This window comes from Ambystoma mexicanum, chromosome 11 (genome assembly GCF_040938575.1).
Source record: "Ambystoma mexicanum isolate Mex_15411 chromosome 11, UKY_AmexF1_1, whole genome shotgun sequence".
Lineage (NCBI taxonomy): Eukaryota > Metazoa > Chordata > Amphibia > Caudata > Ambystomatidae > Ambystoma > Ambystoma mexicanum.
Genome location: NC_090934.1, coordinates 1,063,139,606 through 1,063,155,555, shown reverse-complemented (window position 1 = coordinate 1,063,155,555; position 15,950 = coordinate 1,063,139,606). Strand labels below are relative to the sequence as shown.

Genomic DNA, 15,950 nt, shown 5'->3' with positions numbered 1-15,950 from the left:
TTGTAGCGTGATTGTTACACACAATGTTTCTTTCGTTTTTAGCCATTGATATGTCCTTCTGTCGTCGCCCTCCTAAGTGTCTTCTTTTTTTAATATTGTGTTCATTACTAATGAAAGTCCTATGTTTCAGGGAGTCGATGGAGCATTAGTCCAAGAAGAAGGGGGAGCGTGCAGTTACGGGTCGGCGCAACAGCTTGCAGAAGTGTGCACCGCAGTTACATCGTCCCTTGATGTTCTTATGCATTTCGAGGTATGGATACTGACAGTTCGATCAAGCGAAATCATATGACGTGATTACATCCGCTATACTTCCTTCTTTATTAACGCAAGTACTATGTTTCAGGGAGATGACGGAGCTTCTTCTACAAGAACATCACCCCTAGTAGTTGATGCAGATCTCTGGGTGGTGACACTTCCAACGATCGAGCAAATCGAATCATATTTACATATCCATTATTTATTTTAGACAACTGATCGTTTGTGCAGGTCTATTTAGATGAGCCGTTCACGCCTGCACAAAGTTTCTGTTCTTTTTATCAAAATAGAAAACCATACTAATGCAATTACTGTGTTTCAGGGAGTCACTGAAGCATCATCTTCAATAATATCATCAATGGAAGTCTATGAGGAGCCCGAGGTATGGATCTTGACAGTTCCATCTAACTAAATCAACAATGCGTGAATAATTGTCGTTTGAATGTTCTACACAAAGCGTTCATTCGTGTTTTGCTATTGAGATGTACGTGGGTATTGGTCCCCAAGTACATTTTGTGTTTTCGATATTATTATACATACTAATGAAAGTTCTATGTTTCAGGGAGTCGATGGAGCGTTAGTGCGTGATGGATGTGCTTATCAGGAAAATATAGTCGTTGCAGCGCAAGAGGAAGTGGAGACATGCACACACGAGTCGGAGCAACAGCGTCCTGATGTTGAAGTTCGAGGCAAGAAAGTTTCAAAGAAAAGAAAGCAAAAGAAGGTTAGTGTCCTGGTCACTATATTATGTTGTTTTTCACTGTTAATAGTTCAATACTGTAAGTTGTGTTTAAACTGAACATCCCTTTTCCAATCTGTCCTCTAGTTGCGAGTGGGTGTACGAACTAGATCTACACAGACAGTGAAGCGAACGAGAGATGTTGCTTGTCAAACCTTTTGGCAGGGACTTGAGACTGGAGATGCATCGTGCCAATGGGAAGAATATGAAGTGATTGACAACGGAGCTATACCACCACCAGCCATTGATAGTGAATGTCCTCCTGGTAGTTCGGATGCAGTCGGAGATCAATTCACAGAATCCACACCCGCGAAAACTAAGACCGCGAGAAAGTTGAAGAAATTGTTTTATTCACCCATCGCCGGAGAAGGAACAGATGTTGCAATGGAAGAGAATGAAGTGGACGACAATGAAACACCATCAATATCACTGAACATAGCGGAAGACGATATCAGAGATTCTACCCTTCATGTGAGTGACATGTCCTCAACGTTACAGGCCGAACCAGCTGGGATGCAGAGTGACAGTATAAGGAAAGAGGCCAAATTCATTGTATTCGATAGTTGTTTGATTGATATTATTATTCGGATGAAATGTGGGCATTCGGTTGGTGGGGAAGTATGTGGGGAGCCATTGATTAATGTGACTCGTGCAATTCGAGGCACTAAACTTAAAATACATGCCACCTGTACAAAATATCATCCTTTCTCATGGTCTGCACAACCTATGCTGGGACAACTGCCAGCAGGCAATCTACTTTGTGCAGCGGCTGCACTTTTTAGTGGTTCAAGTTTTAAAAAATTAGAGTCTTTCTTTCAGTTTGTGGGAATCCATTTCATTGCGAAAACTCAGTTCTACAAATACCAAACCGATTATCTATTTCCAGCCATTAGCGAAGCTTGGAGAATGGAAAAAATGTCTATTGATAGTACATTCGCGGGCAAACGGTTCAGGCTAGCCGGTGATGGACAGTGCGACAGCCCAGGATTTTCAGCCAAGTACTGCACCTACCACTTTCAGGACATGGAAAGTAAGAAAATTGTGAGTTCGGTGGTCGTGCAGGTGTCACAAAGTACATCCTCAGTGGCCATGGAGAAAGTTGGCTTTGTAGCATCATTGCAAGAACTACAATCGCGGGGAATGGTGATCGACCTGATAGCCACGGACCGACACGTTTCAATTGCCAAGACAATGAGAGAAGAGTACAAAAATATAAATCACCAATTTGACGTTTGGCATCTTACAAAAACAATCAATAAAAAATTGTCGGCTGCAGGTAAAAAAAAAGATATGCAAGGTATTTCACAGTGGTCCAAGTCAATCAGCAACCATCTTTGGCGGAGCTCAAAAACATGTGGAGGGTCGTTGGAAATTCTACTGGAAAAATGGCGGTCAGTAATGCTACACTGTACAAACGTTCACCGATGGAACACGAACCAACATTTCCACAATTGTGAACATGGCCATTTGTCCACAGAGGAGGCACGGAAGAAGAAGTGGTTGATTCCTTCATCACCCACTCACAAAGCCATTGAAAAGATTGTATTTCATAAAACTATAACAAAAGCTTTGAGGGGACTCACGGAATTCTGCCTCACAGGAGATTTGGAGGTGTTCCACAATATGTGCCTAAAGTACAGGCCAAAACGATTGCATTTTGGCATGGAGGGCATGATAAATCGGACTCTTTTAGCGGTCTTGGCACATAACCATAATGTTGGCCGTCAACAAAGTAGGACGACCGGAACTTTAGGGACGCTTCGCTACAATAAGGCCTTCACTAAAAGAAGTAAACAATGGGTGATCAAACCAGTGTTTGAGGATATGCAATATGAGTTTATTGAGAGACTTATTGTTGACGTCCTAGATAGGCACATAAATGGAGTTGTGAACGAACCTGTGCAGGGGACAACTGCATTGCCACCCAACATTGCCTCTGTTCCATGTCCACCTAAAGAAGAGCTCATTGAGAAATACACATCACGGTTTAAATGATTGTAATTTGATTGTCTGTTCTCTCGAGTCTCCTCATGTCGCAGGCCCATTGAATATGTGTATCTATCCAACCTTGTTCATTTGCGCATTAAATTAAACCAAACAGTAATATAAATCATTTTTCAAAAAATATAGAATGTCTCCGTATTTATGGTTCTGTGGGGCTGCAAAGCACGCAGACAAAATGCAAAGATGGAGTGTAAATTTCAAGTCCTGGGAGATGGCCTTACACTGAATGTAGCTAACTAGGAATGTGCGCTCGTTCAAAGTGAAGGTCAGCTGCTTTGATTTTTTCTCGGGTGCCAGAATGGCCCACGACTCAGTATAAGGTTCTATTGTTATTTGACCTTGACAGGCCGGGACCACGTAAGAAACGATAATGAATATAATTTCAGAAACGAAAGCCATTTCATGTTCGTTCATTAGAAGAAATAACGTCGGCATAGAAGGAGTGGTATTTCGGGGCTGCCCTACGCACAGACACAATGGAAAATGCAAATATAATGTAAGTAACTCTTTAGATGAGTTTATACCGCAATTTAATTACTATACAGTAGCTTACCGCGCACTAGAACCGTCTCCTTTTACGGAAGCACCTCAAAACCTTCCTCTTTGCTTCCGCTTTCTCTCTCCCTCTCCCCTGCTACAACTGGTCCACTGTCTGCGATCTCGGTCCTGGGCCCTTCCACTCTCCACCTGCACTCCCTGTCAACCCCTGCACTGGGGGACTGTCTCAGTATCCTACAGCCCCCCCTTGACGTATAAAACCCAGTTGCACTGTCCTAGCTATGAAATAATTTCCCGACCTAATATATAAAATGAATAATTTTAATAAAGATCTGATGGTGAGACTAATTTCATTTTTTATGTTTTTCAAACAGGTACTTCATCCATTATTGTCTGTGTCACGAGTACCAGACACCGGCGGATGGCTTCTATAATCGCCAATTGCTTCTCCGCGTGAACAACGTTAGCACCCTGACCATTTTGTGGGACGATCGCCAAGTACAAGTATGCCCTTACGCGGTACTAACGGCTAGATGCAACATACAGACCGTTGTGGTGGCCTAGTGCCTCGTTGTTGGAACAGCCATGCGATTATCAGTGCGACCGAAGAGCTTATTTTATCGTAAACCAACACCCTGTGTACTGCACACGAACATCGCTTGCCTCAAGACGAACTATTTTGGATCGAGAGCAAAGAAAAATGCAAATCGCTGAATATTCTCTAAAAATTTGATGTCCAATAAATGTACTTTGCCAAATGTACAATCTTGCAGTTTGCTTTTAAACCACAGTTTCATATTCCGAATTGTGGCGCTGTATTGTGAGATGATCTAAGACCCTGTGTACAGCAAAGGAACATCGCGTGCCTCAAAACGAACTTTTTGGAACGTGAGCAAATAAAAATGAAAATCGCTGAATATTCTCTAAACATTTGATGTCAAATAAATGTAGTTTACCAAATTTACAATCTTGCGGTTTGATTTAAAAGTACAGTTTCATATTCCGAATTGTGGCGCGCTGTGTTGTGAGCTGATCTGTGTTGATTTCCGGGTTCTGTGTGGAGTCGCGTAGAAAACGCCTGGGCGCGTTTGCCTACGCAGCACAGTCACGTCACGGATAGAGGCGGGGAATATGAATGTTTTGATAAAGTCTGTTTCAGGGGCGGGGGATTTGATTTAGTGCCGCTCCTTTAGGCGTCTCCTTTAAAGGAGAGTTCCGGGACTTTTTTTTTTATTGTCCCTACGGTTCGGCCATGTGTTTTTAAGCATAACTCGGTAGATCGTAGAAAACTTTCCTATGGACCTTACCCGACTTTTCGTCCATTAACGCACTCGAAATCAGCCGCCATTTTCTGATAATCCTATCATTTCCCCCCATCGACCTGGCTCACCTACTTTTGCGGCACTAAATCAAATCCCCCGCCCCTGAAACAGACTTTATCAAAACATTAATATTCCCCGCCTCTATCCGTGACGTGACTGTGCTGCGTAGGCAAACGCGCCCAGGCGTCTTCTACGCGACTCCACACAGAACCCGGAAACCAACACAGATCAGCTCACAACACAGCGCGCCACAATTCGCAATTTGAAACTGTACTTTTAAATCAAACCGCAAGATTGTAAATTTGGTAAAGTACATTTATTTGACATCAAATGTTTAGAGAATATTCAGCGATTTTCTTTTTTATTTGCTCTCGATCCAAAATAGTTCGTTTCGAGGCACGCGATGTTCCTTTGCTGTACACAGGGTCTTAGATCATCTCACAATACAGCGCCACAATTCGGAATATCAAACTGTGGTTTAAAAGCAAACTGCAAGATTGTACATTTGGCAAAGTACATTTATTGGACATCAAATGTTTATAGAATATTCAGCGATTTTCATTTTTATTTGCTCTCGATCCAAAATAGTTCGTCTTGAGGCAAGCGATGTTCGTGTGCAGTAAACAGGGTGTTGGTTTACGATAAAATAAGCTCTTCGGTCGCACTGATAATCGCATGGCTGTTCCAACAACGAGGCACTAGGCCACCACAACGGTCTGTATGTTGCATCTAGCCGTTAGTACCGCATAAGGGCATACTTGTACTTGGCGATCGTCCCATAAAATGGTCAGGGTGGTAACGTTGTTCACGCGGAGAAGCAACTGGCGGTTAAAGAAGCCGTCCGCCGGTGTCTGGTACTCGTGACACATGCAGTAATGCATGATGTACCTGTTTGAAAAACATAAACAATGAAATTAGTCTCACCATCAGATCTTTATTAAAATTATTCATTTTATATATTCGGTCGGGAAATTATTTCATAGCTAGGACAGTGCAACTGGGTTTTAAACGTCAAGGGGGGGCTGTAGGATACTGAGACAGTCCCCCAGTGCAGGGGTTGACAGGGAGTGCAGGTGGAGAGTGGAAGGGCCCAGGACCGAGATCGCAGACAGTGGACCAGTTGTAGCAGGGGAGAGGGAGAGAGAAAGCAGAAGCAAAGGTTTTGAGGTGCTTCCGTAAAAGTAGACGGTTCTCCCCAAGATAGTGCGCGGTACAAAACAACATGCCACATAGAACGAACAAGTACAACTTAACCCGTCTTTAAAGCTACTGTATAGTAATTAAATTGCGGTATAAACTCATCTAAAGAGTTACTTAAATTATATTTGCATTTTCCATTGCATCTGTGCGTAGGGCAGCCCCGAAATACCACTCCTTCTATGCCGACGTTATTTCTTCTAATGAATGAACATGAAATGGCTTTCGTTTCTGAAATTATATTCATTATCGTTTCTTACGTGGTCCAGGCCTGTCAAGGTCAAAATACAATAGAACCTTATTCTGAGTCGTGGGCCATTCTAGCACCCGAGAAAAAATCAAAGCAGCTGACCTTCACTTTGAACGAGCACACATTCCAAGTTAGCTACATTCAGTGTAAGGCATTCTCACAGGACTTGAAATTTACACTCCATCTTTGCATTTTGTCTGCGTGCTTTGCAGCCACACAGAACCATAAATACGGAGAGATTCTATATTTATTGAAAAATGATTTATATTACTGTTTGGTTTAATTTAATGCGCAAATGAACAAGGTTGGCTAGATACACATATTCAATGGGCCTGCGACATGAGGAGACTTGAGAGAACAGAATCAAATTACAATCATTTAAACCGTGATGTGTATTTCTCAATGAGTTCTTCTTTAGGTGGACATGGAACAGATGCAATGTTGGGTGGCAATGCAGTTGTCCCCTGCACAGGTTCGTTCACAACTCCATTTATGTGCCTATCTAGGACGTCAGCAATAAGTTTCTCAATAAACTCATATTGCATATCCTCAAACACTGGTTTGATCACCCATTGTTTACTTCTTTTAGTGAAGGCCTTATTGTAGCGAAGCGTCCCTAAAGTTCCGGTCGTCCTACTTTGTTGACGGCCAACATTATGGTTATGTGCCAAGACCGCTAAAAGAGTCCGATTTATCATGCCCTCCATGCCAAAATGCAATCGTTTTGGCCTGTACTTGAGGCACATATTGTGGAACACCTCCAAATCTCCTGTGTGGCAGAATTCCGTGAGTCCCCTCAAAGCTTTTGTTATAGTTTTATCAAATACAATCTTTTCAATGGCTTTGTGAGTGGGTGATGAAGGAATCAACCACTTCTTCTTCCGTGCCTCCTCTGTGGACAAATGGCCATGTTCACAATTGTGGAAATGTTGGTTCGTGTTCCATCGGTGAACGTTTGTACAGTGTGGCATTACTGACCGCCATTTTTCCAGTAGAATTTCCAACGACCCTCCACATGTTTTTGAGCTCCACCAAAGATGGTTGCTGATTGACTTGGACCACTGTGAAATACCTTGCAATTCTTTTTTTTTACCTGCAGCCGACAATTTTTTATTGATTGATTTTGCAAGATGCCAAACGTCAAATTGGTGATTTATATTTTTGTACTGTTCTCTCATTGTCTTGGCAATTGAAACGTGTCTGTCCGTGGCTATCAGGTCGATCACCATTCCCCGCGATTGTAGTTCTTGCAATGATGCTACAAAGCCAACTTTCTCCATGGCCACTGAGGATGTACTTTGTGACACCTGCACGACCACCGAACTCACAATTTTCTTACTTTCCATGTCCTGAAAGTGGTAGGTGCAGTACTTGGCTGAAAATCCTGGGCTGTCGCACTGTCCATCACCGGCTAGCCTGAACCGTTTGCCCGCGAATGTACTATCAATAGACATTTTTTCCATTCTCCAAGCTTCGCTAATGGCTGGAAATAGATAATCGGTTTGGTATTTGTAGAACTGAGTTTTCGCAATGAAATGGATTCCCACAAACTGAAAGAAAGACTCTAATTTTTTAAAACTTGAACCACTAAAAAGTGCAGCCGCTGCACAAAGTAGATTGCCTGCTGGCAGCTGTCCCAGCATAGGTTGTGCAGACCATGTGAAAGGATGATATTTTGTACAGGTGGCATGTATTTTAAGGTTAGTGCCTCGAATTGCACGAGTCACATTAATCAATGGCTCCCCACATACTTCCCCACCTACCAAATGCCCACATTTAATCCGAATAATAATATCAATCAAACAACTATCGAATACAATGAATTTGGCCTCTTTCCTTATACTGTCACTCTGCATCCCAGCTGGTTCGGCCTGTAACGTTGAGGACATGTCACTCACATGAAAGGTAGAATCTCTGATATCGTCTTCCGCTATGTTCAGTGATATTGATGGTGTTTCATTGTCGTCTACTTCATTCTCTTCCATTGCAACATCTGTTCCTTCTCCGGCGATGGGTGAATAAAACAATTTCTTCAACTTTCTCGCCGTCTTAGTTTTTGCAGGTGTGGATTCTGTGAATTGATCTCCGACTGCATCCGAACTACCAGGAGGACATTCACTATCAATGGCTGGTGGTGGTATAGCTCCGTTGTCAATCACTTCATATTCTTCCCATTGGCACGATGCTTCTCCAGTCTCAAGTCCCTGCCAAAAGGTTTGACAAGCAACATCTCTCGTTCGCTTCACTGTCTGTGTAGATCTAGTTCGTACACCCACTCGCAACTAGAGGACAGATTGGAAAAGGGGTGTTCAGTTTAAACACAACTTACAGTATTGAACTATTAACAGTGAAAAACAACATAATATAGTGACCAGGACACTAACCTTCTTTTGCTTTCTTTTCTTTGAAACTTTCTTGCCTCGAACTTCAACATCAGGACGCTGTTGCTCCGACTCGTGTGTGCATGTCTCCACTTCCTCTTGCGCTGCAACGACTATGTTTTCCTGATAAGCACATCCATCACGCACTGACGCTCCATGGACTCCCTGAAACATAGAACTTTCATTAGTATGTATAATAATATCGAAAACACAAAATGTACTTGGGGACCAATACCCACGTACATCTCAATAGCAAAACACGAATGAACGCTTTGTGTAGAACATTCAAACGACAATTATTCACGCATTGTTGATCTAGTTAGATGGAACTGTCAAGATCCATACCTCGGGCTCCTCATAGACTTCCATTGATGATATTATTGAAGATGATGCTTCAGTGACTCCCTGAAACACAGTAATTGCATTAGTATGGTTTTCTATTTTGATAAAAAGAACAGAAAGTTTGTGCAGGCGTGAACGGCTCATCTAAATAGACCTGCACAAATGATCAGTTGTCTAAAATAAATAATGGATATCTAAATATGATTCGATTTGCTCGATCGTTGGAAGTGTCACCACCCAGAAATCTGCATCAACTACTAGGGGTGATGTTCTTGTAGAAGAAGCTCCGTCATCTCCCTGAAACATAGTACTTGCGTTAATAAAGAAGGAAGTATAGCGGATGTAATCACGTCATATGATTTCGCTTCATCGAACTGTCAGTATCCATACCTCGAAATGCATAAGAACATCAAGGGACGATGTAACTGCGGTGCACACTTCTGCAAGCTGTTGCGCCGACCCGTAACTGCACGCTCCCCCTTCTTCTTGGACTAATGCTCCATCGACTCCCTGAAACATAGGACTTTCATTAGTAATGAACACAATATTGAAAAAAGAAGACACATAGGAGGGCGACGACAGAAGGACATATCAATGGCTAAAAACGAAAGAAACATTGTGTGTAACAATCACGCTACAAGAATGCAAGATCTGATGATCTCCATCGATGGAACTGTCCTGAAACGTACCTCGAGCATCTGAGTGACATCAACGGTAGTCGTCAATACGTTGGACTCCTCAGCATCTCCCTGAAAGACAGTACTTGAATTATTTTGGATAACAATAATTATAACTGAAAACAAAGACTAGAGGACGAGTACAAGGGTGTACCATTAGGTAAAATAATTACACGATAAATTAAAACTATTGATTTACATGCCTAAAACAAGTAGTGGCAGAATAGCCAAGTAAGATTACCCGATAGGCGCTTGAAGTGGCTGATGACTGCAATAACGACACGGATGGAGAATCTTCCGCCTTCATATTGAGTGGATACATAAATGGGGAAATTATTGTTAGCTAATGCTACACACTACCGCAAGGCCGAGAGATAAATACGTAAACTTGACTCACCAGTGGAGGGATGTGGACGAATAGAGTGGGAATAGCGGTTGAGAGCAATTTTTGCCTCGCTCGCGGTGTGTTCTTCTTTATTAGCAATGATGTGGAGTACATGTCAGAGGTAAAGTGCCTGCTGCAGATGCGGTATCGATCACCCCTCTTGTCCGCAAAGACTTCTAGGACTCTACTTTCAAGCTCAGAGGGTGGATATCCGCAATATCGGACCCATTCTCTTATCTGATCTATTGTCTTAGGGAAAACATGCATTATAGTACCTTCAGATTTATTATGGGTCTTCGAAGGACAACCGCCAATGGAACAGGCAGGCATTGTGGAAAGTTCTGAAAAGTAAAGATCAACAATTCTCTATGAATACCAATGTGTTAAAAAATTAAATACATAAAAGGTTCAATGCAAGGTATGTTTTGGTTCTTGGAACTATACACGTTATTCACATGCGGATAAGTATTTGAATAACTTTAAAAAAATAGAAAAATAATTTGACTAAACTCAGAACATGTGACTAGTTCCTTGCATGTACTGTCTTGAACGAAAAGAAATTGGATGCAAAATGAGTATGGTACATGGCCTTACCTTGACGAGCAAACAGTTAGATGCAGGGATCAGAGTAGTTTCTTGTCGTAGAACAGGGAGCAGTTCACAGGTTGCAAACTGACGAGTTTCCTCGAAGTGGTCACGGAAGTTCACAGAGACGAAGAGCAGATAACCAGCACCTTCACGGGTTGACTAGCAAAGTGCAAAGAAGTTCTCATTATAAATATGAAGTGGGTTATAAAGAATTCGAAACAGGGGTGTGTTTGTGAATGAATGACGTGTATATGTCGTGGCATTATGCGGTTTGCAGGGGGCCGTCCAGCGTGAGGGGAGATGCTTGGCAGGAGACACGGGGTCTGGCGGTAGACATGGGAACAACAACCCATGCTCTATAGACCACTTTGAAGTGTACATGGTCTTTGGCACCTCTTGGCATTTATCGCTCCCTGACAGCTGCACTTGCCAGCGCAAGTACCCCGGTGCGAACTGCCTTTGATAGGGCGGGGGGTGGATTGGGGCGGTGGTCGTGCAGACAAGACTCGTTTGCTGTAGGGCCTCACCAAGGAGAGGCCATCTAACTGCATGTAAGAGGCAGGCTGCAGGATCTAGTACATGGAAGGCAGGGGGGTGAGTTTATAAATACCTCAGCCTCCCAGGAGAATATATGGGTGCAGTTCACCCTGGAGACCCTGAACAAAGTGGTGTGGTAAGTATTTTTGGGGGAGGAGGCAAGGCCGGGAGGCTTGATGCCAACCCGCAAAATAACATATGTATGTCTGCTGCATATGGGTTCAACGGTTATGTGGATTGAAGGTGGGCGGCCAGCGTGAGGGAGGATGCTGGCCGGAGACATGTGGTGTGACAAGACAAGGCACAGGAAGACTATTCAATGGAGACACACTAGATTCATTTAAAAAATCAAAACAACCATTGTTAAAATATATGTTGGGTTTTATTTTAGATCTTAATTTCAATTGAACATAAATAATAAACATTACACATTGTAAAGTTGCGGTTGCAGCACATCCCGGGAAAAGCCGCGGTATTGTCCACTGTCGCTGGGGAAATGTTGTCTAATGGCAAGTACCGCACAGGCAGGTATTACTCTCCGAACGCGGTGTCCGAGCCTCCCGTGAAGCCACCAAGTGAAGCAACGATAGGCCACCAGCCTGTACCACCTGTGAAAATGAAAGATGCAAACTGTATTAAAATGACAACTTTCTTATCACTGTCGATTCAGGTACAAAAATGTCATTCTGCTTTGAAAAAAATTCTATCTAGAAAATGCACAACATGGAACCAATTTACATGCATTCGAATGATATGTAGATGTAGTTTTATATGTGGGAGACGACCATGAAATAGTAGTGGCATCACTGACATCACAACCAGAGTATACTTACTCGTTACTCGGATTACGCGGACGAACAGTGCCGCAAAGTTCGTGCATAAGCACCATCATCATCCTCAACACTGTCCGTGAGAGGCAGGCTTCCCTGAACTCTGGCAGCTCGGTGATGCATTGCGGACTTGGCTCGCCTTCCGAAATGTAGGCCAAGCACCCGGAATTTTCACGGCAGCAGCAGTTCTCCTCCTCAGTTGGCATTAGCTCGCACCGATTGCACGTGCACCAGGTGGAGACGCCGTCCATGCGACATGGTCCAGGCTCTTCATCCGTTGACTGGTCCTCCCAACTGCCGTCCGAATCCCCATCGTTTTCGCGTGCTTGCCTTTCCAGTAGTTCTTCCTCGGTGTACTCGGGCTCGTACATATACGGCATTATTGTAGCCATTGTGTGGTAAAGAAAGTAAAATAATTTATAGCGGTGGTACTGGTATCTGTTCACACGGGCTACAATCAACGAAGGTAGCTGACCAGAGCACAGAAACGAGTCACAGAATACTCAAAGTAACACAGCGAGAGTAATGGAATCGAAAATCTGCTGCTGTGTGTTGTGAAACGGTGTGTTTATACTTATTGAGGAAAGAGGCGTCCTGCCGTTTCCATGGCGACACTTCATTAGCTGAGGCGCAGCGATTGTTGACACGAAACGTGCTTTGGCGTTGGGAAATGGGCGGTACGCGTCTGCTGATGTCAGGCTCAGGGGCGGGGGATTTGATTTAGTGCCGCAAAAGCAGGTGAGCCAGGGCGATGCGGCAAGTGATAGGATTATCATAAAATGGCGGCTGATTTCGAGTGCGTTAATGGACGAAAAGTCGGGTAAGGTCCATAGGAAAGTTTTCTACGATCTACCGAGTTATGCTTAAAAACACATGGCCGAACCGTAGGGACAATAAAAAAAAAGTCCCGGAACTCTCCTTTAATTATTCATCTTAGAATTTATTTGTGAAACACAGACTGTTTATTTATATTTTGTCGAGCGCATGTTGGTTGGGACAGTCAGATTCATATAAAAATAAGCCAGCTGGAACCACAGCAGGTTCACTGGCCAACATTCTCACATAGTCCAGGGCTCTGTCCTTGCTATACTGCTACTGAGCTCTCATCCCTTCAGCACTTCCTTCTAGGCCTCCACACCATGGCCCAGAGCAACTGGCGAGCGACAAATGAGGATGCTGCAAGCAAACTGTTGCTCCCGAGCTACACTTTGGGGGTCACTGCACTATGTTCTCTAGGTCCATGAGCAACATCTCATTTTCCACTTTAAGTTCAGCCAACAATGGACATAATAATTTGCACCCTTCACAGTGTTGAGGCAGTATAGGGGCACCTTCCTGAGGCACTATAATGCAAAGAGATGTCCGTTCGATGCTCCTGACACTATCAACAGGTTTGCTCTCATTATCAATATTGAGGAGTGGGTCAGATCTATTTATTGTTATAATCTCAAGTGGATAGGTTAACCTAGGTGAATGTAATACCTCTCCCGATGTTATAACATCTCCATGTGGAGGTAGTTGCCTCGATCCCAAGTGCAAACCCGGAGTCATTTCTGACAATTTCAAAGAGGATGTAATAACTTTTTCTCTCCATCTGAGATACTGTTTTGAGAATTTGATTTCTTCAGCTCCTTTGACTGGCAGTCACTTGCAGGGGTCTTCCACTACAGTCCCCAGAGTAATCAATGTCATACAACAGGCAGGCAATTTCACTCATATTATTAGCTTCATCGATATGTTTAGTTAGTTTAACAGACTGGGCAGATTTTTTTAACTACCTTCCCTTCAACGGGGTATCGTGTGGCCTTTCTTTCCGTCATAAATCACCAAAGTGACAAGTGTCACGTAGCACAATCAATTAAAGACAGCTACTACTTCACCTATACCTATATCCAAAAGCACCCTCACACACAATATAGAACATTTTTTAAGTATGACATACACATATAATCCTATATAAAGCTGATGTTAAAATGCCCAAATAAGATCGAATACCCAATCAATATATGAAACAGGTTCAAATAAAATAATCTGAAATGAACTAAAAAGATGATTTCAACACCAATAAAACCAGTAAAATGAAGCATTAGTAAATGACAGTATGATACAATTTAATACAAAAGAGAACAAGTTTCCCCTGAGCAAGGAACGCTCAATTGCTTGGGGGGCTACCCTAGTCCGACTCCCCCTTACCCTCTTGCTCAGGGCGTCTATGTCAGCCTCCTGGCGTATGGTAGGGGGCACACTTGCAAATAATGATGGAGTAGGGTGAAAAAATCCAGTGAAAATCAACCCAGCCCTCCCCATCCTTTCCCAAAAGGAGCAGATGGGACAAGTAATGACAATGCAAGTCACCCTTATCAAATCAGCTGCTTCACAGGCCCTTTTGACAGCCGCAGATTCAATAAGTGCCTCAGAAAAATCAAACAGTGCCCAGCAAAAAAATATATATAAGAAAAGCTGCCTTTGAATATTCCTGCAACAGGTGTGGCAAATGTACAAAATACACAAAGGAACAAGGGAACTTGCTTTTTACTTCTTGGTTCAGTTACCCCTTAATTATTCTACAAACAGTTGGGGTGGGGGCGGATCAACATGCCTTCTCAAGTGTAGCCAGCAATCACTTACTTCGTGGCACGGTTAACGTTGAGCCTTGTTAGCCTCAATCTCCATGAAATTAAATACCTTGAACCAGGACAATTAGGCAGGATCGACAAATTGGCTGGAGTTACACTAGCCTGTGGCTTCAACAGCCACCACCCTTTGCTGCCGTCTTCAGGGTCTCATCTTCAATATTTGTCGGAATCAAATAAGTATTTCCACTCCAAACCTTGAATCTGTAATGTGTTTTTTTTCTCACTGTGTTTTCATTCAATTTGAAATATTTGCTAACATGTTTCCAAAATAACCATATGTAGGTTTTCAAGAATCTTAATAATTAGGATAAACTGCTCTATGACATTGACACTGTTTTGCAAACATTAAAACTAACGCAGACCTTACACCCTACTTTGAATTTGTCTATTACAGAAATCTGCACCATCTATTAACTTAAGAGCCATACTCACTCTGGGTGACCCGGTAAATGCTGATGTCTTTTTGGTTGCATCTCCAGAGTTGACTCTTTCAGCTTCTCCAAGTACATCTTGCTTGCCAGCGGTTTAGACTCTTCCTCTTCAGTAGGGGGTCCAGGATCTACAAAATAACATGTGTTATGTCACTACTTACAAAGTGAGAGGTATTTTACCTTTTACTATTCCCCAGATAACAAACAGACCCTCTTTATTTCAATTATCCCAATGAAATTTGAGAAAGTCTCTGATTACATATTTAAGCCATAAAATTGACTACTATTATCAACCAAAGCAAGAAAATAGAGAACATTCATGTTGCTCCAATATCTGCAAGGATCATCAAGGATCATCAATAAATGACCAATGGAATGAGCACTGTACAAACACATGAAGTACAAAATGCAATAGCATTCCAGTGCAAAGAGAGAATTTTAGTAATGCTATTGAACGTGTCATAATAAATTGTGGATTACATGAGAGGTCTTCATGGACATATTATGAGATGATTTTGAGGAGAACAGGGGTGGAGCATAAGAAGTTACAGCTTAAAGGAGGCGTTTGCTGGAGGGCCACTAGGATACATGTTTTTTCAGTAAACAGGAAGTGTGCAGTGCCAGTAACACAGCCTGCTTGGATATTGGAATGCTGGTGTATGGTGGATCTAGAAATGGTCTGTTTGGTTACTGGTGCAAACGTTTAAGCAGAAAGGAATTTAGGCGAACCATGCACATTTGTGTTGGAGTGAACACATTAGATGGGGTATCGGGACATACATCAGAAAAAAAGCTTCCCATGAAAAGAGATAAAATGAGGCGGACCATAAAGATCTTGATTAGGAGTGAACAGTGGGGTGGAGATCTAAGAAGCCAAG

General features: G+C 42.7%; 1 protein-coding gene across 2 annotated transcripts in view; it reads right to left on the bottom strand.

Annotated features, from left to right (window-relative positions):
* The window catches only part of POLG (DNA polymerase gamma, catalytic subunit), a 1,004,779-nt gene that overhangs the window by 594,578 nt on the left and 394,251 nt on the right, over positions 1-15,950 (bottom strand). For both annotated transcript variants that reach the window (XM_069624312.1, XM_069624311.1), the window contains exon 9: positions 15,074-15,200. In XM_069624312.1, coding sequence (XP_069480413.1) covers positions 15,074-15,200 — 127 coding nt within the window. The remainder of the gene's footprint in view (positions 1-15,073; positions 15,201-15,950) is intronic.